This window comes from Gobius niger, assembly GCF_951799975.1.
Source record: "Gobius niger genome assembly, chromosome: 7".
Lineage (NCBI taxonomy): Eukaryota > Metazoa > Chordata > Actinopteri > Gobiiformes > Gobiidae > Gobius > Gobius niger.
The window spans coordinates 23,489,648-23,515,934 of NC_136858.1; the positions used below are offsets into that span (position 1 = coordinate 23,489,648).

The 26,287-nt window shown below is 40.4% G+C and overlaps 2 protein-coding genes across 2 annotated transcripts in view; one reads left to right on the plus strand and one right to left on the minus strand.

Moving 5' to 3' along the window:
- The window catches only part of elovl5 (ELOVL fatty acid elongase 5), an 84,158-nt gene that overhangs the window by 28,748 nt on the left and 29,123 nt on the right, over positions 1 to 26,287 (minus strand). The gene's annotated exons all lie outside the window — the stretch shown is intronic.
- Positions 941 to 24,507, plus strand: lrrc1 (leucine rich repeat containing 1). Its single transcript, XM_079560187.1, has 14 exons — positions 941 to 1,522; positions 6,226 to 6,343; positions 6,732 to 6,810; positions 7,792 to 7,881; positions 10,367 to 10,423; positions 10,817 to 10,880; positions 11,514 to 11,588; positions 11,670 to 11,814; positions 13,199 to 13,317; positions 13,569 to 13,652; positions 15,988 to 16,103; positions 18,018 to 18,190; positions 20,292 to 20,431; positions 23,338 to 24,507. Exons 1-14 carry the CDS (start codon positions 1,364 to 1,366, stop codon positions 23,503 to 23,505), a joined length of 1,587 nt encoding a protein of 528 aa, XP_079416313.1. The 5' UTR covers positions 941 to 1,363; the 3' UTR covers positions 23,506 to 24,507.

Below are 26,287 nucleotides of genomic sequence, written 5' to 3' on the forward strand. Positions count from 1 at the left end.
TTGACACATTGTTCCCATTGAATTATTAATCTAAAATGCAAAGTCCGTTCTCTATTCGACAAATAATTACAATGGGGCCATTCTTGTGCATTTTCTTTGTATTGCATCCTGGTGAAATATATATTGGGTCCACATATGTTGCACTAAATTGAAAAGTGACCAGTGCATCCTTTAGCCCATCGAACATTTAGACTGAATCCTGATTTGGGCAGCACTATGCAGTGTTAATTTCGTCAACTAAAATATTTAGTCTTAATTTTAGTCAAAGTGATATTTTTGATGACTAAAATTGGACTAAAACTAAATTAAAAGTTTTTCATGAGACTAAAACTATGACTAAAATGTCCAGATATTTTAGTTGACTAAAATAAGACTAAATAAAAATGAAAAGGAGAGACTAAAATCATCCAAACTTCTATTGACCGTCTGAAAGAGCCTCAGATCATTTGAATTCACTGCCAAAGGATCAGCTCTGAGCTTTATCCATGTAGGAGCAGCTCCATGAAGCAGAGGAACAAGATTTAATATGATTCTAATGAATATTATCAATGCAAAGTCGACTAAATTTGTCTTAAATTTAGTCGACTAAATTGACATGCAATTTTAGTCGACTAAAACTAAATTAAAATATGTTGTCAAAATTAACACTGGTACCATGTCATTATGGACTGATGGGATTTGTATATGACCTACCACTTACTGTCCCGGGGCAGCCAGGACCATGCCTTTATCATATGACATCTATGGTCAGGAGCGTCTGAATAAACAGCTCTGAAAGAAAAAAAAGTGTGGGGCCCATTGCTTACAGACTGCGCCCCCTGGTGGCTCAGTCGTGGAGCGGCCTGTACAGTGGCCCATCATGGCGCACTGTACGGGACGGGACGGGGTCCGGGGGGTGGGACCGGGGAGGAGCCTGCGGAGGTGACGCAGGATTGGAATGAGGGAGTGAATGTTCCGGGTCAGAAACTGGACAAGAGGAAATTAACTCTGGGACGAGAAGAGGGGAAAAGGATCATGCTGCCTTCCTGTACACGGAGATGTTGCCCGTGTTTTTAACGCTGAAAAGGGGTTGAGCCGCGGTGGTGGTGGGCGTCGCGCGACAAGGGCCCGAGTGCTGAAAAACAGGTGCCTACAAACTCACCAAAGTGACACAGCGACGAGGAGCATTCCCATGTTCGCCGCAGAGCGAACGACGCTCGCTCGACTTCTCTGCGCCCGGAGTTTCACTGTGTTTGTGAGTTTTGCCTGAGCCGTGCACTTCGTGGAGGGCTGTCCCGCCGTAGCAATCTGTTGCATCCCCTTTCCTTCTTCCCGCTGTTTGTTTATCGCACTGCTGCGAGCTTTACAGCCGCCCACCCCCGTGATGTTTCACTGTATACCCCTGTGGCGGTGCAACCGTCATGTGGAAATGATCGATAAACGCCACTGCTCCCTGCTCTATGTGCCCGATGAGATTTACCGCTATGGACGAAGTTTGGAGGAGCTTTTACTGGATGCCAACCAACTCCGTGACTTGCCCAAGGTAAGCACAAACTGTTTCCGCTCGTTTGAACTCACACGCCGCAGTTTTGTCTGATCTAATGAAATGACCTCCTGTGGTGGGGGGAGTGCGGTGAGTCCCGTGGGACCCGGGACACTCATTACGCAAGATCAGCACGACCTGAGTTGGCGGAAAACCCCCCCCCTGGTGCACCTCACACGGCAGGTTAACAGTGCAGGCAGGGTGTTGGTGACACAATAAGCATATCTCACTCACCAGCCTGCTGCCTGGAAATGTCTGCCGTGAAACCTGTTGCTGAGGTCAAACGTGACCTCAGGGCTGATGGAGACAGATGCCCTCTCTGACAGACAAGGAAATCCCTAGATGCAATTGGCCACAAGTGGACTGCACTTATGCAAAATATAAAGGGAATATTTGTGTTGACGTTGCAGGTTAAAATATAAACAGCTGTCACTATTTTGTGCACTGTGCGTGATGGACCTTAATCGGTTTAGTGGAGAAGAATTGCTTTTTTGTCTGGTTGTTTGCTGTGTACCTGACTGATCACAGCTTTCCATGTTGTTTTGCATTGGACATGGACAAAAAAGAGGGGCAGATTATGGGAGAATTGTGTAGAAATTGAGGTAAAATAAAAAAACAATTAAAGTGCCACATGTTGCACAGTTCAAGATACAAATCATAAACACTCAATCCTACACTTTCTATAAAAGGGACACAATTGCATTCGACTTTAAATGACACATCAGTCCACTGGCGGTCACTGCAACGTTGTGTTAAACTTCACAACATATCTTCTCTGTCGCTTTAATATGCTAATGCAGAAGAACATGAGAGTACTTCTGTGTGGCCAAGTGCTGAAAATATATAATTCTAGTCACACTCATCCATAACGCCATCTTCCCACTGGTCTGAAGTGAGTTTGAAGAGACAACCACCAGTCCCGATGGCCCTCAGCAAACCCACACACTTGGAGAAGGGTTTCAAAATTGGATATATTTTCTATTCCCTTTGAGAACCTGCAGTTGTTGGAGTACGGTGAACATCGGAATATAGCAATATAATATAATATAGTATGATATTGTGAAGTACTGCTTCCTGACGACACTTTAGTAGGTACAACAATGACACTGATGTTTGTCTGCATATTGGATTTTAACTTCTTCCTGTCTGACCGGTTTGCCTTCTTTCTTTCTTTCTCCTCGTTCCGATTCTTCATAAGCTTGACACTATAATACCAAGGTGTGTTAGGGACAATATTAACTTTAACACTGATTCAAGACACATTTTCAATCAAATTAATAACATTTAAATGGTCTGTGTCCCACCTGAAGAAGCCCGATTTACTATTAGTGGTTTAAGTCGATGTCACACTTGTAGAGTCTAGAAAATGTATCTATAATTAACTCTACTAGCCATTTTTTTTTTAGATGTTTGGTGTTTATTGTGAAATCCAGCATAGTTAAGTGCAGACGTGATGCCTCACAGATCAGTTGGTGACACAACATCCGCTCATTAACCCATCAGGACTATAGTATTGGCGTCCGCAGTCAGTTTGTAGACATTTAAGGTATGTTTCGACAATAGCAGAGCGCATTATTTGCATTGCAGCAGCCTGTTTTGAATAGGAATGCAGCTTGAGTCATCAATGCTTGCTGAATGACCCCACAAAACATCTCCTCTACAGGCCCAGGTTTCCATTGGGGAATGCGGAGGCCCAGCTTTGCAACCATTAACCCTGCGATCTATTAAAACCTTTCTTTTTCTTTCTATAACATCAGCTGGCAGATTAAAAACGTGCGTAAGTGATCCGAACAGCAACAAGACGAGGCAAGTCCAGCCAGAGAGGAAAGTTTCACTTGTTTAACACAGAAATGCCAGCAAACCCAGTAACTAGTTTTCTGCTCAGCTGGTGTTTTTCTTTTTAGCGCCAGTGTTACCTTTTAGCCTGTTGGCGTTTCATTGCCGCAGTGAGCTTCCATTATACGACTGAAATCTTTGCTATTCTTTGTCTGTTCTTGTGGAGTATCTGCCTCCAGTCCTAACATGCTTTGATTTGACGATAATTTCACATTATAAAACTGATGCCCTCGCTCAAACCACATTTTAAACTTGCATTTAAAAAAAAAAAAAGCATTTCTCTCTTTACATTTTTCAAGAGCCCACTTTGATATTTAAGGTGAGGAGAGGGTCCTTTTGTTATTATTGTAAAGATGAATCCAAATAAGGCTCACTGCCGAGGTATCCGTCACAGGAAGCTTGACATGAATGGACTGAACTGCTGCTGGAGGAAGTTTGTGGTTGGACAAAGTAGTCTTTAGAGCAGAAGTTCATACAGAAAATAGAGAACAATGAAGTCCGTATTCTTGGGGCAGGCTTTCCTTTGATGTCCCAGCTGGAAGCATTTGACTTTGTAGGCTACTGAATATTAATAACACATGAAGTATGACTTGGATTCGTAGCAGGACTTGACTAGAATTGATTGAAGGACTAATAAATGGCCGAATATTTAGGTTTATACCAAAGAATCACATGTTAATGCAGAATCTGTGCGGTGGAATTAATACAATTTGAATCTAATCTTGTTTAAATCAGATCTACACCCAAATCTCTTGTAGTAAAACGGCTTATTGTACATTTTTCATTCATTGCTCTTACATATTCTTGTCTTTTAAAAGCGCTGGGGGTTTGTTTATCCCACGCGTAAGGACCAACAACTGCTATGTAAAAAGCTATTCTCAACTTGACCAAAACTAAACCAGGACAAACTATATAATCATGTAGCCCAAATACCCAACAGAACCTTCACCCCAATTTGAAGACCACTTGTTTTTACACATTGCATGTAAACATTTACTCTGGAGTTAGCCGAGAGGTTAATGTATTCCTAACTGAGTCTGGTTTTGGTGTCACACATGGGTAGCTGGTTGGGGCGTGGACAAAGTCACCAACCGGAAGAACAGGTTTGGTGTCTGGCAGCGAGCTTTCGGCGAACACTAGACAAACAGATTAGAGTCAATTATGACTGGACGGTGCGTCTTCTTCCTCGGTTGTTCTTATGCCACGAGCACTGACTGGGCAGAGCAAATCGAACTCTTTTTGTTCATGCTAGAGAAGGCTTAAGGGTTTCTAAGCTCGCTTCCTGTTTTGATGATAGTGGCAAAAGGAGTGGCTGGAGTGACATGCAATTTCCTCCAGAGTTGAATTTAACATTTAATGTAAAATTCGGCATCGTAAAAAAATCCGGCATTAATTCATTACAAGTGATATAATTGGAGAAAATGCCTAATAAGTGTCTTCACTGTGAGCACGGTCTCCTCACACGTGACTTGGCTGGGACATGAGCAGCTCGTCTCCAAACATCATTACTTTGCTTTGACAGGTAGCTCAACTTTAGGTTTGAATGTTTGGCTTTCTCTTTCAAATGTTCTTTGAAAACCGCCACTGCACAAACAACACTGTTGGTATCTTGTTGAGCATATCTCTGGCATGCTTATCAGTGTTTTAGGACAGATTTGTTCCTTTAGTGAAGCTACATATCACCTAAAGTGTAGCTTTAATAATTTGAATAATTGCCATAGAATTGTTAGTGCACAGATGTTGAATAATTTGCTAGTAATGTGATGTATATCAGAATTACTGCAACCTGAATGTGGCTTAATAAATGATGAAGTGAAATGACTGAGACTGAGCTTCAAAAGCCGCAGGTAATGCCTTCATAGAGCCCAGGTTTATTTGCTCGGTAATGTGGCGGATTAAGGCTTGTTTGTACTGTCTTACATCTTCAGAATTACAGAACATTTTGTTGAAGGGTGGAGTTTGACCTTTGGACTCATGGCACAATATTGAAATGGTATGATTATTAATGCACGTAGATCTTGCTCAAAAACAATAACTACGGCAAACTGTAATTCAGGTTTGAATGATCAAATCCCGCACCAGAGGTCTTTGAGATAACACTTCATTTCCATATTGCACAGCATGGTTAATAATGTAGATAGTACTGTGAATTATGCACGAGGATTACACCCTTTGTTATTTGAAAATGACTGAAGAGATTGTTGTGTAAAATATTAATAGGAGTTGATAACGACAGGTTATGTTGCCATTACAAATGATGTGCTATAATGGCTCCAACTATGTGGTATTAAGACACGGAGAGTACAGCAACGTTCAAATGAAAGGATGCATACCCCCATCTTCAGGTCAAAGGTCACTGTTTACTTTCCTTTTAAGTTAGTTTTGCCGTGAATATGACTCCTGAAAGCATGATAAGTGATGCATACAGATTACACACACAACGAAATGGTGATTCTACAGACCTTTGAAGCTTTTGAAATGGTTTGTTGAACTGTAAGAGCGTGTAAGACTCCTCGTCGAGCTCCACAGAACCAGTTGAGCTGCTTGATTGATGTTTATCTGACGCTGATAAAAAACAACACCAACTTTCCCAGATAACATTTGTAAAGCTACAATATATAACACTTCAAAACTCAACATAATCACATGATTAGATGATGTAGAAAAACTATGCAACAGCAGCACACACGGTTTGTTTGTCCAAAATAATACCAGTCAGTCAGAGTTGATAACATCATTTTTCATTTGTTGCTCTTGAACCATTTCCTCTATAATAACAAAGGTGGATGTTTTATCTGGTTTGATTTCTGTCTAACCTAAAGGGCAACAGAGCGATTGAAACTAATTACTTTTCTCTCTTCCTCCAGCCATTCTTCCAGTTGATCAAATTAAGAAAACTCAGTCTAAGTGACAATGAGATCCAGAGGCTTCCTCCAGAAATCGCCAACTTCATGCAGCTCGTTGAACTGGACGTGTCTAGAAATGGTAAGAAGCAGCATAATGAAAAACAATGTTCTTTTAGACCGACAGGCAAAGTTGTGGTTATTATATTGACTCCGATTAGTGCTGGGATTTGTCTGTGCAAAGATATGGAACTATGAAAAAGATGATTACACACATTCACCATTGCTTGTTACTGTATTACCCTAAACTAATTGGTTTGGACGCAGTAGTGTGATCCATCTGCCTCGCTGTTTTAAGATAGTGCAGCCTCATTTATCATGGAGAGTTCAAACTCAGTGCAAACACAGGCCCTTTGTGTCTTCACTCCACACTCCACTGTACACACTTAAGATCCATTAGCCATTTTCACATGTTTATATCTTCAAACCTCGTATAATGCGTGTGTTTTGTGTTTCATTTTCCCGCACAGATATTATGGAATTACCAGAGAGCATTTCATATTGCAAAGCTCTACAAGTGGCAGACTTCAGCGGAAACCCATTAACAAGGTAACTACGTATTCATTGGCAAAAGGAAAACCAGTTCGGCGCTACCCAAATTTAAAAGCTTCTCAACTGGAGAGCAACAGTGTAATGCCTCATTTGAAAGCGAAGACCTACACAACTGTTAGTAGCGTTTTTGTCTCCTTGATGCCACGTTTTTTTGTTGATTTTTTTTTCTTCACATTTTTTAAGTGTTTTTGTCTGTTTTTTGTGGCTTTTTTGTTATTTTTTTGTTGATGTTTAACTTTCATTTGTTTTTTTGTTGCTTTATTGTCGTTTTTCTGGCCCATGGCTTTTCCATTGATTTTTTTCATTGCTTTTTTGCCACGATTTAGCCAATTTTTTGCTGCTCTTTTGTCGCTCTTTTGTTGCTCTTTTTCTTTTCATCCCTGTTTTCGTCGCTATTTTGATGCTTTGAGATTTGGGTAAAGCCAAACTGGAGAAAATGTGCTCGATTCAGGTGAGGGTTAAGAGGTTAAGGCTGAGTTTTGATTAATTTTCCTGTTTTCTTTGAGTTTCTCTTAATGCCTTAGCCACATTAAACAAAGCGCTAATGGCCTCGGTCTGGATCTGAGTCCAGGCTTGTCATTGTAATTGAATAAAACAATTATCTCCCTTGTATTCAGGCAAAACTAGGCCAGAAGCGTAAGAATGCAGGCGAGTCAAAACAAATGCACTTGGGCTATTGTCCCATTTAATGTTCACGCACAAGTTAACCATTCGTCTCTAATGCAGCCGTAAGACACTTCTGGGCAAAGGGCAAAGTGCAATGAACCGTAATTCATCTTATCAGAGCCTTTATTGCCAGGATGGTGGTAAATTCTTGCCTAAGAATTAGTGGTAAAACAATCAAACAACATTTTAAAGCAACAAACGTCCCCCCCAGTGCAATTGTGTGCGAGGATGCAATGTTGTTTGGCGTTGTGTGTAATGTATGCTAAGCCCTTGTGAGTGCCTTTGTGTGTGACCTCTGTCTTGTTTCACCAGATTACCAGAAAGCTTTCCAGAGCTCAGGAATCTCGCATGCCTTTCCATCAACGATATTTCACTGCAGGTCCTTCCAGAAAATATTGGAAAGTAAGTCCTCTGCACCATTTAAAAGACAGGCTTGGACTCACCTGTGTTGTTTTACATTAGTTTAAACCAGTGTCTGTGCTTTGGCTGCAACTCCAACCGTCTTTTTAATAATGTTTAAAAAAATCTCCTGAGACCGGACATAATCCACAGAGGAGCCATACCCACCTGTGTTTGTGGAGGCTGTTCTAATTGGTTCCATTTCTAGAGGTTACTTTGTTTGAAGGGACATTTGTACAGAAGATTAGGTGGAATTTAATAGAATTGTTATTAAAATTGCCGAAGGATATGCGACCTACTGCTTAACATTGTTCAAATACAGTGTTTTATGCAGTGTATATTCATGGACACGGCTTCAGCTCGTCACATCATGGGAGAAAAGTCAGTTCATAAAAACACACTATTTCGGTGTTCGGTTGGAGCTTGTCTTGTCTTGCAGGACTTGTGCCATAAAGTTGGAGATGTTACTTAACCTTGCAGATTTTTCATTCCCTTTTTCTGCTTTATGTCGGGACTAAAGCAGGTTAAATTGTCCTCTGGCACTTCTTTATTCTTTTAAAGGACCTTTTGGCCCGTAGGCTTTAATAGACAGGACAGTTCAGGATGAAAGGGATGAAAGGGAGTGAGAGACATTTAGCGAATTGACTTAAACCCACTGAACTACTGGACTATCGGCTGTTACTGATCCTCATTTACCAATTAAAGGTTAAAATACTTAGTTTCTCTGAATGTTCTTTTGAATGAACTGTGACTCTCTTAAATACAGTTAAAGCTCTGATTTATTGACACAGATTGGTGACTTTGGAGTTTATTATTAATTTATACTGTATATACTTTTGGTTCATTGACATGAATATGGTTAAAATGGCTGGTCATCACAACCCCCTCACAACGGGTCCAGTGAAGATGTATTTTTACCCGACTGAGTTTAAGGTCAAAGGAGCAGCACATCTGTTTGGGCCCTTGCCCTGTTGGTACGGCATTTGGCCCACATATGTTGTGGCTTAGACCGAGCAGGGAGGTGAGGTCTGCTGTCTGTCAGAGCAAAGTAACAAAGTGCCTTAGCACTTTTGATCAGTTGAACAGGATTAATGCACTGGGGTTAATGGCGCCTGTAGTTTATCTACGTAGATGAGCTTTTTTAACAGTGGGTTCAGGAAGTATTCAGGAATTGTCCTAGTTTGTAGTAGAAGAATAAGAAGATCTTCTTCTTCTACTATTGCCTTTAGCAATACTAAAGGCACAGAGCCTTTAGTATTGCTAAAGGCTCTGTGCCTAAGTTTCACAGCTTTCAGGAAACGGAGTGACTCTGTAATGTTCACAACATTAGCCACCACAAGGCTAATTGTTTTAGCATCGATGTCTCCTTTTTCCTTTAGTCTTTGTGCACACAATATATTGCAAAAAAGGCGACATGGATTTCACTCTAATGCCGGCAGGAAAAGCAGGTACATCTGCTTTAAGTAGAAGCTGTATGTTTATGTATAGAAGACAATGAATGGAATTTCCCTTTGACCTAACTTTAAATTAATGTTAAAAAGCAGCCACTTTAAGGATTATTTAAACATATTTTAGGATACTCACTAAAGACTTTTTACTCATATAAAATAAAGATATTTGATTTTAGTATCATCCTGCAACATTGAGGTAATTGTGAAAACTTTGTGAGCCCACAGAAGTTTGTTTTTGCGGTTCAGCTGATGACGAAAGCCAGATTTGTAGCAGTGAGCGTAAGGACTGTGAACATGTGCCTGTCTCGTAATCTCATGCCTGTGTGTTATCCGCTGCTGAATGAGAAGCGCACTCTGAGGATTAGCAAGCGCATTGTCGACAGTCAACCGTCAGAGCTGTTCAAGAAACAGTCAGTGATAAAAACACGGATATTGGAGTCATGTGTGAGTCAGTACTTCTACAATGAAGTGGAAAGGCAATAGTTTTTCAGTTGTTCAACGTCTAATCCATTATGTATTATACGTATATTCTGTGTATGCAAGTATGTACGTATCTACGCAGAGTAAATAAACACATTTGTCACAGTATATAGAAAATCAAAATGAAAGTAGGATTGTTTTTGAAATTGTATACAGTATATGCAGTCATGAATTTCGCCACTGTGAGATCAATAATGTCTTTTCTTCTCATCTTAGACTTAAGTATCTTTAGTCACTCAGACAATTTACAACTTGCAAGCAAACCAGCAAATTCAGTGACCGACTGCAAAAAGCTGTCAGAAAAATCATTAAATTTGCAGGACCAAGGCAGATATGATAATGCCGTCCTGTCGTCTGTGAAGGGTTTTGGATGTTTTGATCTTCATGTAAAGCTTGAGTTGTTTGTGGTGTGTCAGTCTTATCAAGGCTGTAAAATCTGAATCACATAAAGTGTTTCCTGTCCCTGATATCTGATTGGAAAGATGTCTGCGGCAAAACCTTTAAAATGTTCTTTATAAATCCTGTGTGAGCATAACAACCTGTTATTCTTCTTATAGCCTTTCCAACTTGGTTTCACTCGAGCTGAGAGAAAATCTGCTGACATTCCTTCCAGAGTAAGTATCACCTGTGTGTGCTCTTGTACTGTGCACACAATCAACAAATCTCCAATTCTGAACAGACGTTTCCACTCTCTCGAGGCTTGGGAACATGTTATACCGGTAGATGTTATAGAACGGAAGTCGTGCTGTGTGATTAAACGCTATTAAACTGAAACTACAATTTTATTGGTTGCAAACTGACTTAAGAGGCACAATGTAATTTGCAAACAACAAAATGTCCTGTCTCCTTGGAGTGTTTTTTTTTAATATCGAGTTAAACCTGATATCCTTGTTGTTTAGATCTCTGTTCTGACATGCTTTTAGTTTAGTTGTCAGCTCTTTGACTGCCATTTGTCAATACAGCATCCATTATTTTTTCTCTAATGCTATTCATTTTGCACTTCACAGGTCTCTATCTCAACTTAAAAGACTTGAAGAGCTTGATCTAGGCAACAATGAATTATACAGCTTGGTGAGTGTGCTTGTTTAACTACGCTCTTGTATGGATAGAGAAAAACAACCCATAAATTCACCTAAATGTGCAGAATGAAGACAGACTTGTCCATTTCCCTGTGGTTGTGTCCAGTAGATTAGCATTCCTCGAGCACAGCTTCCTCTCTTATCAAGCAGATGGGAGGATGAGCATCTCCTTTGGGAGATTTGGTTTTCAAATGTGAGCTCAAGGCAGTGGTCTTAACGAAGGAAAATGCTCCGCTGGCACATGGTCTTTACCGCCTCTGGACACTTTTATTTACATTGGCAGAGATGTTGGGATTTAGCTGCTTTGTTTGCTGTTCTTTACATCACTTACCGAAATTAAATGTTTTGGGCCAAGGGAGATTGATAGATCCTGAAAACCGTCAAGAAACAGCATTATACAAATCTACAGTGAATACACTACACTGAAACTCAGAAGTGTAGTGTAGTGTTTTTTTATTAGATTTTCTTACTGTTTCTTACTGAACTAAAAGCTGTAACAAAGTTGATGTTGGCTCCCTATAATTTCTCTTTATTAGCCCTGTTCCTCTTGTTGTTGTGCTGCTGAGAATGTCCACTGTTCATTGTCCCTTTCCAAGCTCATTCCTCCTTTCTCTCTCCCACTCAGCCGGACACAATAGGCTGTCTTGTGAGCCTGAAAGACCTATGGCTGGATGGAAACCAGTTAACAGAAATACCTGCAGTATGTTCAGTCATTCATTTCACGCCCAACTTTGCATTACAGTATGTATTCAAATCAAAAAAGATAACATGTGTTTTGTAGGAGATGGGCAGCATGAGGAGTCTGTTGTGTTTGGATGTATCAGAAAACAAACTAGAGCGTCTCCCAGAGGAACTAGGAGCTGTAGAGTCACTCTCTGACTTACTGGTGTCTCAGAACCTCATTGAAGCTTTACCGGAAAGCCTAGGTAAGTTCATAATGTGTAAACGGCAACTTAAACAAATTGTGACCATTAATAGGAGAAGGCAAGTTTACTGTTGACTCTATTATTATGATAAATGTTAATGGGTGGGATTTGTAATTATATAAAGCAGTCAGTGAACAGTTTGTGCTTCAACTTGGGCAACAAAATGGGCAACATGAGGATTTCACTTGGCTCCAGTTGAAATTGTTTTAAAAGAGGACAAACTCTTAGTTGGGCATTTGTTGCTGATTGGATTTTATGCACCTCGTTTTAGCCAATCACAGCTAAGTCTCAAAACGTAGTTAAAGCAAACTAAGTAACTTGTTTACCTTAATAAATCCTTTTCGTAGTCCCTCTGGGGGTAATACAAGTGTTGATGGGATGATTGGAGGGTCTTTCATCTCCCCCTGGTGTCTCTGGCCAGAAAACTCTAATTGCAGCTTGACTGCCACTGGACCGGGCACCAATACACACTAATAGAATCACGCTGAAGAAGCTAACAGGCTAACGGGTAAAGCTAACTGTGGGCTAGCGCCACTTAAACCGTATTTACAGCCAAGTTTGAGTGAAAAAAAAATGAATATCCCTCTCTCCCTTCGCCTTTTCTGTTAGCGTAGTATTTACTCTCACGGACAATTAATGAGTAAAAACATCGGAACAAACTACGACACCTGCAGTTGCGCTTACGGCCTCTAGGGGCATGAGTTAGTACTGCTTTAACCTCTTACACCCCCACCTTAACAGACAGGATCTCAACGGATCTTTTTCCTTGTGTTGTTGCCATGTTGCCATCACTTTTTTGCATTTTTTCATCTCACTTTTGCCACTATTTTGGCACTTTTTTGTGTGGATTTTCAGCGTTTTTTGTCACATTTTTGCTGCACTTTCATCATTTTTTGTCACTTTTTTATCCTTGTTTTAGTCTCATTTTGTGGCTTTTTTTCAAGACGCTTTTAGATTTGGGTAAAGCCAAGCTGGAGATAATGTGCTCAGTTCAGGTTGGAGGTAAAGAGGTTAAACAACATAGTGCTTTTTAATGTGTTATTCTTGTTTCTATGTCTGTAGAGGCGCACCTTAACGTTTTCTAATGTCGCTGTATTATTAATTGGTATGAATGAAACGCCCACTCATGGCAATATTGTCATGCGATTGGTCCGATCTTCCATATGTGTCAGCTCGAGCCTTTCAAGATTTTAGATTGCTCAAATTATTACCTGCCAGGTCAAAATTTTCAAACTGTGGTCCCTGCCATTCATGTTTGGTGTATTAGTGTGTTTTCCTACAGGTGACTTTGAGGGAAATGTGTCATACACTCAGTCACCATTTGTAGTTGTCATAATGTTATGCTCAACCCTCTGAGTAATTGTATAATTTGTCATCTTTGCAGGAAAACTACACAAACTGTCGATTTTAAAAGCCGATCAGAATCGACTAACGTACCTTCCAGAGAATATTGGCAACTGCGAAGCCCTTACAGAACTTGTACTTACAGAAAACCAGATACAAGTAAGACACGGCTCCCACATTGCATTGTTTTTGTCAGTATTCTCACTTATCTGTGCACGCAATTTGTTTTTGTGTTGTTCGTAAACAGCTGCATCACCACACCCAGGATGAAAACTGCATTCTTGACTCTCCCTGTTAAGATTGCAAGCTAACATTTGATTTAGAGCATTATTAAAGGGCGTGTGGTGATGCTCTGCTAAACTTAGACAGTGTTTTAAATGTGACTGATTTGAAGTGCCTGTCTGTTGCAGAGTTTGCCTAGAAGTATTGGGAAATTAAAACGTCTTTCTAACTTTAATTGTGACCGGAACCAGCTCACGTTGTTGCCTAAAGAGGTAAGTGTTTGTCGGTCACTTCACGATAAAGTCGAGGATTAGGAATTCTTAATGATGAAATATTACTGAGATAAGTAAAACCAGCCCAATTTTACGCTTGGTTCTTGTATTTCAACACCCATAAGTGAGTCAACCCACATTCCTTCTCTACAACTCCCTGCTTTATTGTATGAAAAGAGATAACAACAGATTTCTCATGTGTTCTGACAAAACAAGCCATGAGATAAAATTATATCTGCAATGGGAAGTATTACTCATGTAGAACTGTTACTTTTGTGACAGTAAACTGTAATAGTTTTTTGTTAAAGTGGTGATACAGAACATGATTAAAACTGATTCATTGAAAAAGTTAAAGCAGCACTAAGTCACTTGCTTACCTTAATAAATCCTTTTCGTAGTCCCTCTGGTGGTAATACAAGTGTTAATGGGAGGATTGGGGGGTCTTTCATCTCCCCCTGGTGTCTCTGGTCAGAAAACCACCCTTACAACTTTGCCTGCACTGGGTCGGAGGCGCAATTCACACTAATGGAATCACGAAGAGGAAGCTAACAGGCTAACAGGCAAAGCTTACTTTGGGCTAGCGCCACTGAAACAGTATTTACAGTAAAATTTGACTGAAAAAAATTATCTCCATTGTGTAATTGGATGTACAATATCTCTCTCTCCCTTTGTCTTTTCTGTCAGCGTAGTATTTACTCTCACGGACAATTAATGAGTAAAAAAATGCAACATGCTATGACACCTGCAGTGGCGTTATGGCCTCTAGGGGCATGAGTTGCTTAGTTCTGCTTTAATGTGAAAATCAGTCGGTGACACTGGAGAAGGTACAGCAGGCAGCAGTTATAAATAAAATGTTCTTGAAATAAGTAAATGTGCCCTGATTTGAGTCACTAATTTCAGGAAATCTGTCAATGAGAAGTTTTTTTTATACTTTTTTTTTTTTACACACGAAAAAAATTACATATAAAAAGATCTTAATTTACTTGAAATTATATTGTTGAGGATGTTTTTTGTTTTCTTAATTCAATCTCTTACCCCCCGCCTTAGCCAAGTGCATTTTTTTTGCAAATCCAGTTCACCCAAATCTAGTCTTTAGGCCTCATTTGAAAGCTAAGAAAAATGTGCTTGTTCAGGTGGGGGTTAAGAGGTTAAATGCCTCATGGACAGATTTCTTGTAATTCGTTAGACAAATTTACTTAAGTTAAGAAAATGTTATTTATTTCAATCAAATAGACTGCAGATACACAATCTGAATGAAAGTCAGTTCTGGGGCTTTAGCTTGACTCCTGATTTACAGTTTGTTTGTATCGCTGTATGTGTAATGCTCGCTTCCACAATACGCCCTGTTATTCCTATGGTACTGAGTCTGTCCAGCTCGGTCTGAGTGTGGATTGTGTCTTGTGCAGCCTCTTGTCTGCGTAAGTAAAGACCGGCCCGGGTTAAGTCCTGATGTGAAAGGCTCCTTCACCACGCGCACAAAGGCCCTGTGTCTTCAGGGAGAAAATGTTGGGGCAAAAATTAGCAGTTAAACACACTTGGCCCGTAATTATGATAAAACTGCTGCTTCTCCTCAAACCATCGCTGCAAACAGTTCTATGTTACTGTACAAGCCTGTGGCAGTATTGATCTGTGCGTTGCAGACCGACTTGTCCATTGGTTGAAGCTAATGGATCCTATTGATTCATTAAGTTGTTGTCAACCCATTTTCCAGTTTTTATTTATATTGTGATTGGGGCCAACATAAGGCTTTATTTTATAATCGTATCTATGGATATTTTATCAGTACTTATTCCAGTACAGCTGACAAGGGATTTCATTTGCAAATACCAAACAAAACCTTTTCCAATATGCACAAATCTAAGCTCAGAAGTGCTGGTCATGTGTCTTATGTGATCATACTGTAATATCTAAATAATAGCAAATGTTTCCCCCTTGATAATAATGGTAAACAAAACAAAACAAAACGCTATTACGTAATTTGAGAGAACATTACATTTATAATATATATATAATTGTTATGCATTTCTTGTGGCTTTGGTTTATAGAATTAAGAAAAACCATCACCCGTTTTTTAAGCATTTCCCTCTCTCTGAATGGACTCTCAGCTCGTCTTCATGAACTGTTGCACAACCCATACACTCCCATAGTGCTTTGTTCATTCTCTGGCGCTAATTGTTTCTAATTTAGGTTACTCTGCCACAGCGCATTGACATCTTTTCAGCTCTCCCATCCAGACCATCAATTCTGGGGCAAAGTGACCATATCCTATTGCTGCTGCTCTTTTATTTATTTATCCTTTACTTGCGTAACGAAAGTCTCTTTGTGCGTTTTGCAGATTGGAGGATGCTGTGGCCTAAATGTATTTTGTGTAAGAGAGAACAAGCTGACGAGGATACCGTCCGAACTGTCACAAGCCACTGAGCTGCATGTGCTAGACGTCTCTGGAAATAGGTGAGAATGATCGTCAAGTTCATGGTATGGTATGGTATGGTATGGTTTTTATTTAGACAGGGACAGTGCACAATTTAACATTGACCAAAAGGAAAGATGCATTGTGCCAGGTTATAGCAAAGATGCTAATTTCCACCTGTAGTCCCTGGGCAGGTTGATGTTGCAGTACAAACACTGATTTTAAATGTAGATGAGTACTTGACCATGGATTTATACATTTTGACATCATTAAAAACATAAGTTTTAAGTTTAAGTTTAAATTTCAGTATCAGTGAAGTATCAGGCGGAGAGCAGGGGTATCGGATCAATGGCAGATTCATATTTGTGGAAAAAAGATCTCCCAAATCCACAAAGTTTTGTTGGAGATTAGTTCTGCAAACCTACCACATTAATCTCATTGCTAAAAGTTTTTCCACCTTGCAACAATGTCCCACTTTTCAACACTATAGTGAGTAAACAATGTCTTTTGTATGAAGTATTTTATAAACTTTTTTCCGTGGATATTTTCACATATTAATTTCAGTACTTATGCTAATTTTTAGGGCTGGGAAAATGATTTTGTTAACGCATTGCGATTTATAGAGGTTCATGTTCAGTCAGATTTCCGATCACCCAAAGCGCTTCACACATGAGAAGGGAATTTTAATTCACTCCACACTGATGAGCTATGTGTGAATGTAACCACAGCTCCCCTTGGGGTAGACTGACAGAAGTGCAACTGTGAATCTGCACCACTGGCCCCTCAGAGCGCCACACCACGCAATGGCTCCCAGGTGTTCCCTCACAATCATACAGTCCATTGCGAGGCTGAGGCTGAGGCTGAGGCTGAGGCTGAGGCTGAGGCTGAGGCTGAGGCTTTCTCTGCATTTGACCCATCCTTAATGCCGCTCGGGCGACCTCTAGGAGCAGTGATCTGCCAGCGTGGGCCGGCGCTCGGGGACCCAACTCCATGATTGGAGCCAGGCTATTGGTCAGAAACACCTGGCCAGAGGATTAACCTATAATACATGTTTTTAGTGGTAGAGGAAAGCTACCTAGACACGGGGAGAACATGTCATGTCTTTATATTGTATATATTTTATTTATCTTGTCTGTTCTCGTGACATTGATCCCTTGATCCATTGGTATTTAAACACACCTATAAAGGTTTGTTTTCTCTATGCCCTGACAAAAATCCATTCAGGATCGAAACGCATAGACGCCCCTCTCAAATAAAGGACTTTTAACCGTGCCATCGGAGTGCATCAGATTTTTGCCCACAGAGCTCTTTATGTAAGGGGTTTTAGTTTGTTTGAGAATTTATGTGGTATGTTGAGGATTACTCTTGCAACAACACATCATCAGTAAGGTAAAACTAACCTGTCTCACGATGGTCTAAATCCACTCACATTCCCTATGAGTGGTGAGCAATCCAACGCTTGGTCAATTCTGTTTCACAATGATAGGAAGCACCGAAGGATCAAAAAGCGGCGTCGCTATGAACGCTTGGGCGCCACAAGCCAGTTATCCCTGTGATTTCTGACACCACCTGCTTAAAACCCGTATTGAACTTATTTGGTGACCACACTCTCGACTGGCATCTGTCTCTACGCTGTGCCATTAACTTTAAAACAATCCATTGACTCAGACATAAACATTCACCTCGGACTGTGGAAAGACCTGCTCCTCTTTGGCCTTGTCAAAACAAACTAGAGTCTCCTTTCTGAAACATGTACCCTTCTACATTAAACAATTCCTGACTTAGTGTTTTGTGCAGCTCTACATTTAATCATAGTATGTTGCCAAATTATTTTTATTGCAATATTAGCTGCTGACACATTCATTCTGACACAAACATTCATTCATCGCTGATTTTTATATTTTTATATTGTGTCACGTGATCATAACCACTTGCTTTGTTGTTTGTGTCTACAGGCTCGCTCACTTACCTCTGTCGCTGATCACACTACAGTTGAAGGCCTTGTGGTTGTCGGAAAACCAGTCCCAGCCGCTCCTCACGTTTCAGACGGACCAGGACCCTGAGACCGGGGAGAAGGTCCTCACCTGCGTGCTCCTGCCCCAGCAACCACTGGACTCTGATCATAAAGGTACACACTTTGGAAAATCAAAACTACTGTTGAACAAAGGTTTCAGAAATGTGTTTTATTAACTTGGAGGCCTGACCTAGAAAAATCTTTAGTTGGATTACCATATTTGTGACTTGTTTACTTCTTACCGGCCTTGCATCATGCTTTCACCACTGCAAAGTGCAATACAGTGCATTGTTTTTGGATCCCTGATAAAATCTGGGGCAATGTGTAATTTTGACTGGAAATTGACTGCCTAACCTCTAGACCCGACTATCTTGTGCAATCCTCCAGAGCGAAGATGTTTTGGGCACAGATGTGTGTGCCTTCTTTTTTATGTGTAACAAACACAAGAATCGTTCGAGCTTTGTCTCTTTGTTTTGTGTATTTTGAATGTTGATTTGGTGCAGCTCCCATGCCAGAACGCCCCTTTTCTAATGGGACCTTCCTCACTACTGGCTTGGGTTTCTTGGGACCCCGGTTTAACTTAAATCCTATTCGGGTGTTGCATCTTCGTGTAGTTCAAGCGTCCGTAGAACTGTGTCCTTCTGGCATAGTAGATTGGATTTCATTGAGGAGTCTGAGTGCCAAGTCTGTGACATTTGAGTAATATGCCCCGTCAGTCCGAAAGTGCTGTTCACAAGTATTCAGCGGCCTGCGGTCTTGATAACATTATCACATGATCTGCCTGGAGCGGCACAGCATGTACCTCTCTGACCCCTCCCCACGGAGCTGCTGCTGCCGATTATGAGCTCCTTTAGAGCGATCACAGCTCCCTCAACAAATCCCAGCCTCTGCACTGCCTTGAGGCCCTCCTTAGTTATGTTTTTTCAGAAAAGCACTCGATTAGACAGCTAAAGAGGCTTAGTGCTGTCTGGCATGCTGCCATTAAAAGCTTGCCCACTGGATATAGAAATGTATCAGAAGGTCGCCAATGTTTGGGCTCCTACACACTTACTACGCACCATGTGTGCTGCCTTGTTTTCAACTTCACTTTATTGCCAATATATCCCCAAGTAAAACAGATTTCCGGTGTATTTTTAGTTTTTATCCTTTTAGTGTAACAAAGTAAGTTGGCATTCAAACATGGCTATTAATTTGACATTTCACCTCTCAGAACTGACGAAGTGAGAAAACGTGTTCACCTAAAAAAAAAAAATGTCCGAATGACTATTTTTTTTAAAATTGTTATGCCTGCCCTGGACAACCAAGAGCCCATTTGTTTGTCTTCTTAAAATTATCTAAATGTAAATGAATGGGTGTCCTTGGAGAGGTGAGCGTTGCGAAGTGTTTCGTGTATTACATCATACTGCTAAACATACTGCTTTAACAGTACGTGTATTGCAATATGCTGAAAGTTGAACCCTTTTTTGTGATGCTGTGTCGCACGGGTACTAGTGAGCACATCATATTGGGTTGGGGGAGGGCAGATTTTGTAGCTGTAAGCTTGTAACTAAGCTGGGATTTGAAACTGTGATCTGGCAGTTTCAGGCTCTCATGGGATGTAGTTATGCTGCAATTCTCATTTAAGCGGGTGTTGTGCAGGGAAAACGCTCGATAGACGACGTAATCGATTCTTGTGGGTATAATAATCCTCCAATCTCACCTGCTCCAGAAGATTTATGTACTGTGCTCAAATTGATTTTAAAATGCCTTCACTTTTTTATTATTATTATTATTATTATTATTATTATTATTAAATAAATTATTTTGATGCATCAGCTGTTTGTACTGCATACTGCTGCTAGAAGACCCACACAGCAGCCTTCTCACGTCTGTGCAATAAATACTATTTTAATTGAATTGTGATTTAACTTTGAATCAATAGGTCTGTAGTCAGCCATGTGGCAGGAACAGCCTATTGTTAGTAGGGATATAATGGAAACTATTTTGTGTTACATTTCATGAACTAAAAGTGTAATTGAATTTTTAAATTGAGATCAATCAATATGAGGGGAAAAAGTGTTGTTTTCCTCATTTTGCCCTAAGTGTTCTTTCCTTCATGTACCTACCATCACCATCATCTTCTCCTTTATTTTCACCTTCATCAAAAACTGTAATGTTTGGATTGAATAGTAAAATAATGCAAAGCTTATGAATGATTGTGACTGTGTGCTGCCAGGCTCTGATAACCTGGCCCGGTGTGGAGCTCTGGAGAGTCTGGTGAACGACACGACAGACGACACGTGGGACCCCAAGGCCGTGAACCGAACCAGTGCCATCCACTTCCTGGACGATGACGAGGATGAAGATGATGACAAGGTTGCGCTTTTTCCTTTTACAGTTCTTCTCACACATGTGCTGTCCTCTCGTCATACTCTTGGAAGTCTCTGGTATTTTTGGAGAATCTCTGGACATTATTCTGACATTGTCCTGAAGTGGATTCATTTTCCACACCTCTTATCAAACGCATATGACTTATTCACTTATAATTATTACTTAGTTTGATGGGATGACGCCTGTGGTAAGTAGTGACACAGTTTTACAGTAGTGAAGGGGAAATTTTGCAAAGGAAAGTTGACCAGAAATGCAAAGAAAAGAGCAAGCGTATGTCACTTCCTGTGCCCAAGGATCAATAATGACAGAAAAATCACAAACCAGAGAAAGTTTGGTAGACTTTTTGTAAAATCTGTGAATACCCATGTTCTGGTGATATCCGTCTAATATATTATCTATTTTTGAATCAGATGTAGCAGTCTAATTATATACATACATACATTTCTATACCATTGGGAAGAAAATCTACATTGATTAGCATGCAATCATACATTTAAATTCAGATCCTATACAACGGCAGAACCATGTCATCGCTCTCAATCATGTGCTGTCTTTGAACATTCATAAAAGTTTTGGTCTGTTGTAAATCCCGTTTATTTCCCATAGTACAGAAAAGAGTACAGATTTTCACTTATTGAACCCATTGCATTATGTATCTGTGTCTTTACTTCTTATACTTTTGGTTGTTTTTCTTTTCTTTTTTCCCTGCCGTCATCTTCAGCACAAATCCCTCTCTAAACCCGACACAATATTAACTCTAGTCTACACAATTTACTGTTTGTTGGGGATGTTCTCAGAGCTTAAAACCATAGATTTAACGGTTATGATGTCTGCTCAAACACAGCTACAATACGTCTCCTAGACGTGGATCAAATACTCTCTACACAGTTCAATATGATATTGTTTCCATGATGAACGTATCTTTTATTGCTCCTTCCCATAGCGCTCCTCAAAACATTCATCAAGTATCGCCTCATACATTACTTGGTCAGCCTTCGAGAGCAGTTCAGCTGTCGTACCCGCCTCAAAACACGCTATGGTTCTGGAAGTAAAAAATCTATTCAGTTTAATCAAGCTTAATCCGCTATGTGTTAACTACTGATAACAACTACTGGGTTTAATATTTAATGTATGTGTTTCATGCCACATACACTGCGTGACACTGCAATGTCCAGCGTTGCATTTATTTTTCCACCCAGATCTTGTATTGATGATGAGAGAGTGTAACCACTGTGTACAGCCTTGTCCAGCACATCCCACAGATTCTCAAAGGGGTTAAGATATAGACTGACCAATCCATGTGTGAAAATGATGTTTCACGCTCTCCCTGAACCGCAATGTGAGCCAGATGAATCCTGGTGTTGTCATCTTGGAATATGACTGTGCCATTAGGGAAGAAGAAATGCTGGAATAACTAGGTCATTCAGGATGTTCAGCTGAGCTCATTCTTTGGTCACATAGCGTTGCTGAAACTAGACCTGACCAACTGCAGCTACCCCAGCTCAGAGCAGTTAGTTAAATCCACTCTGCGACTTGTTTTTTGTTGCTCAGCGAGTGCAGCAACTGATTTCCACTTTCTTTTAAAGTCTTAACACATTAAGTTCCTAAAACAAAATAATTTGTGTGTTTTTTTTAAAGGGACTAGGGAGTTTAAAAATGTCAAAATTAAGTATTTTCCTCCCCCTGCATGTTCCAACAATGTCTTATGGTGTAGAATGAGCCCAGACATATTCACCACAACTGCCTCTAAAATCCTGCACTGTCACTCAAAAAGGTGTTAATTCGGGTCCGAAGTGCCGTCATGCACAAGCTTAATATAGAAGCTGCAGTTACACGTATGACCTGAGGTGACAGTAGTGAGTACAAAATGGCTAACTTGCATCTAGCCCCTTTAAATTACGAAACTAGACACTCTAATACACCTTATGCGTGATTTCGGGAGCTCTGTGATGAACAGCTCAAGTCACGATCTGGACATTTCATCTGGGCATATAATCACAACGCAGGAGAAAGGAACAATGTTAGTTCATCGTGTGTTTTCAATGCCCCGCCCATCGGTCCTGCTGTAGCGTGGGGCTCAGAGAGAGAGGAGGAAGTGAGAGCAGAGGGCATCTCCTGCACAGAACAACCATCTCCACACCTGGTGCTTCAGATTGCTCTTTATTTTTTATAATCACGGACCAATGAGGCCAACGGGTCGACAGGAACTAAAAATAAACCTTGTGTCAGGCGCGAGCACCGGCACCCTCGGCTCGCAACGTATTTTTGTCACAATATTTCAGTTCTGTTCTCTTAAAACAACGTGAAACTCTCGCCCAGACATTCTCAATAGTCGATGTTCTTTTCTTAAGCCCCTGTTTTCAGTCGCAGCCCAGGGAAGAGAGTGAAATGAGGGAGACTGTTGTGTTTCATAAAACATGCAATATCTCCCTTTCTAGAAAGAAAACTGTGATTTTGAACAAAACTAGCCTCTGTATCTTAGGATTTCTGAGGAACCGAGGCACGTAGAATTAAACTGTTTTCACCGACTGAGAGCTCAGAGTCTCAGTGTGTGTCCATAGCTATAACACGCTGTGGTGCTGCAAATATCATGAAAAATGGTCTGGCACTCTACTGCTAAATCCCCAAAACAGCGCAGCACTCAACATGTTAATATTGATTTCTGCTTGGTCTATGAGGAAAAAATGAATGGTAAACACTTCCAGAACCAGAGTGATGTTGATGTGGCAGGACACTGTTGAGCTCCATTTTCATGCAGGAGAAATTGTTGCCGCATTTCTTGATAAGATGTGCAAATTACCACTTGTTTTTGTTTTCTGACTAAATGAGATTTCCTGTTGATGGGCTATTATATATTCGTCTCTAATTTGAAATCTGTGCGCTGCTCTTAGGGAACACTCCTTCGCCGGGCCACACCTCACCCCGGAGAGCTGAAAACCATGAAGAAGGCGGCGGAGAACCTGCGCAATGACCTAAATGCTGCCAAAAGTCTGGACTCCAACAAAAACGAGGTCAATAACGCTGCGGCGGACAGAGTAACTACGACTACGTCTGTCTAAGCTTTACCTCGGACACCTGTGCCTCCTGTGTCGTCCCGCACCAGCTGATGCCCCTTCCCTCGTTCCCTCTGATCTTCCCAGATCGACCCGGGATGCCTGTAAACCCCCTCCCCTTCTCCATATCTGTCCCAACAGTCTCAGACTAGCCGTGCCTTCCCATTTGAATCTTGTCCACAGCAACAGTCTGCACAAAGATTTTTAAAAGGATATTTTAAAGATTTAACTTTTTTAATTGCCTGTTTTTAAAAATGTAATTAGGTAGTTGCACTATTCTGTATCTTTTATAATACATTCAAACCTTTCTTAAATGTTTTATAACTATTTTAAAACACTGGGTGAATACATTTGGGGCAAACATAAAGACGGGGGCTTATTGGACCTACTGATTATTGTATAGTCTTTGTGAATATCAAAACTTTTATACGTTTTGGCAGCTCAGATGTAAATAAAATGTATAGCAAATTTCTCTATCATTTTGAGATTGAAAGTTTTTCTTTTAGCGTGGTACTTGTCTCTTTAAATCATCGAAAGGAACAAAACAAAGCAGCCAACGTCTTTTGGTGCATTCGCAACTGCTGTTGGCCTTGAACACTTTTTTTTACATAAATCATTGGAGTTAAGTGCTGCACACTAATCCCTTATATATGACGGACAGTTCTGTCTTATTCTGCTTTACAGAGGGTTTGCCAGAAAATGCCAAAACCTTTCTATTTGATATCGTACTGTACAGAGTAAGTTTAAGTTTAGGGGTTGAGGTTTGCAACTCTGACTTTGGCATCCTTTTCAAATGCCGTTCTTCGAAGTTTCACCTCAACACACTTCTCAGTGTTTCTCAGATCATATTCTTTTATATGGTACATCAAATATATTTTTGTGACTTCATTCTTTGGTTCAGTTGTTGGTGTTTATGTTTTAATTATTGTCTGATCAAACTGCACAAAACATCTCTCCAAGAGGCCTATAGGCCCGGAGGTTGGAATGACTTTTAACCACTGATCAATAAAATAAGTGCAACACTAAGCATGGTTGTCTTTTAATTTATATAAAAAATATTTTATTTCGCAACCACAACAGAATAACCCCCATAAGTTGGCATAGTATGTAAAAGTGCTGACCTCAAAACAAAAGACTGTGGCCTGAACTTGCATGTACGCCTCAGCATGTTGCCTGCCGTGTTTACCCTGCTCTAGCTACTGTTGTGCTGCTGCATGCTCCTCTACCAAAACCAAGAAAGAATAGTTTCGCTTCATTGTACTTTTCTTTGTAAAAATTAATTGCCATTTTTATAATTGACAAGTTTTACACAATGTTGAAAACTATTGAGATCATGTCACTTTAACCCTTTATAGGTCACTCATTGAAATACTTTGAAACATATAATTTCCAGGTTAGAGTGTTATTGGGGGACGTAACACAAGTTTATTTCTGTTGCAACAGTTTTCAAATGTTTTCTTTATCATGCAGAAGATCAATGTGAGCGAAATGACCATATTTGGTTCCTTGCTCTAAACTGATAAACGAAGTTACCATATTTAGTCCTTTGCCCTTTAAGTGGTAAAGGTTTATATATAAAATATACAAAAAGTACTTTCAGGTCTCGGGGAGCTGGTATTCAGGAGACGTGTTTTGTGATATTGATGTTTGAATGACCACATCATAGGTAAGAGTTTTTCTAATGTGATTGTGCTTGACATGCAGTGGGAAGGGTCAGTTTTGTTTGCCTAAAAATGTTACTAAAAATAACCTTTGGCAACATATAAACATAGTCCGAGGTTTATTGGTTCTTTTGTCAAAAGAATGTAAGTATGAGTGATTGATGCAACAGGCATGTCCAAAGATTGGCCAAAACTTTAGGTTTAAGTAACTTTAGGTTTAAGTGAACAGTATGATCAAATATGGTGCCTGCCTTTTTCATGCTGTATTTTCACTCATTTCACTACGACCTCCAAAACCAACACATATATCATCACTTAGCACAATTATTCACCAATAAAATGTGTAAGTTTCGTCAACTTACCATGGTTAGTTTTCAAGTTATGTAAAGAAATGTACCATAAATTTAGCCACACTTGGGTCTTTTTCAGACTTCAGAGAAAACAGGATGTTTAGAGCAGGGGTTCTCAACCTGGGGGTCGGGACCCCCAAGGGGGTCACGAGACAAATTTGGGGGGTCGCCAAAGCAAATAGATAAAAATGTATATTTTAATATTATTATGATGGTGTTGCTATTATACTAGGGTGCCATTATTTGTTCTAAATTTGATTCATTTTATTTTAGCCATTGTTTTGTCTTTGTTTTTTAGTTTTTTCCCTGTTTTTCCCATGGTCTGACCCAGGCGGGGGCCTGGCTCTGCCATACTCTTCCCTGTCCATTCCATGCAGGGAGTTAGTCTGGTCACGGAGCAATTGGAGCAGTTTGAACGGGCGGGCCTAACGCGCACAGATTGTCGGTGAAATAAACCAATTAGCGATTAGCGGACGTGACGACAGCTGTGTCCAATTAAACAAATATGAAGTGAATATAAACTCACGCGGAGAACGCGAGGCAAAATCCTTCACTACTTCATCCAATGATTAGTTTTGGCTGATGTTAACGTTAATTGAACTAAAAACATAGAGGTGCAGCGAGTGACGTAACCTTCTCATTTCTCTGGGACGGTCGTGATTGGTTCGGCTCGGCCTTAGCCGCCAATCAACAACTTGTCTACCGTGCGTGGCCACACCCACCTTCTTTCGTGCAGAAAGAAGGTGGGTATGGTTTATCAGGCTAGGCGGGGGTCAC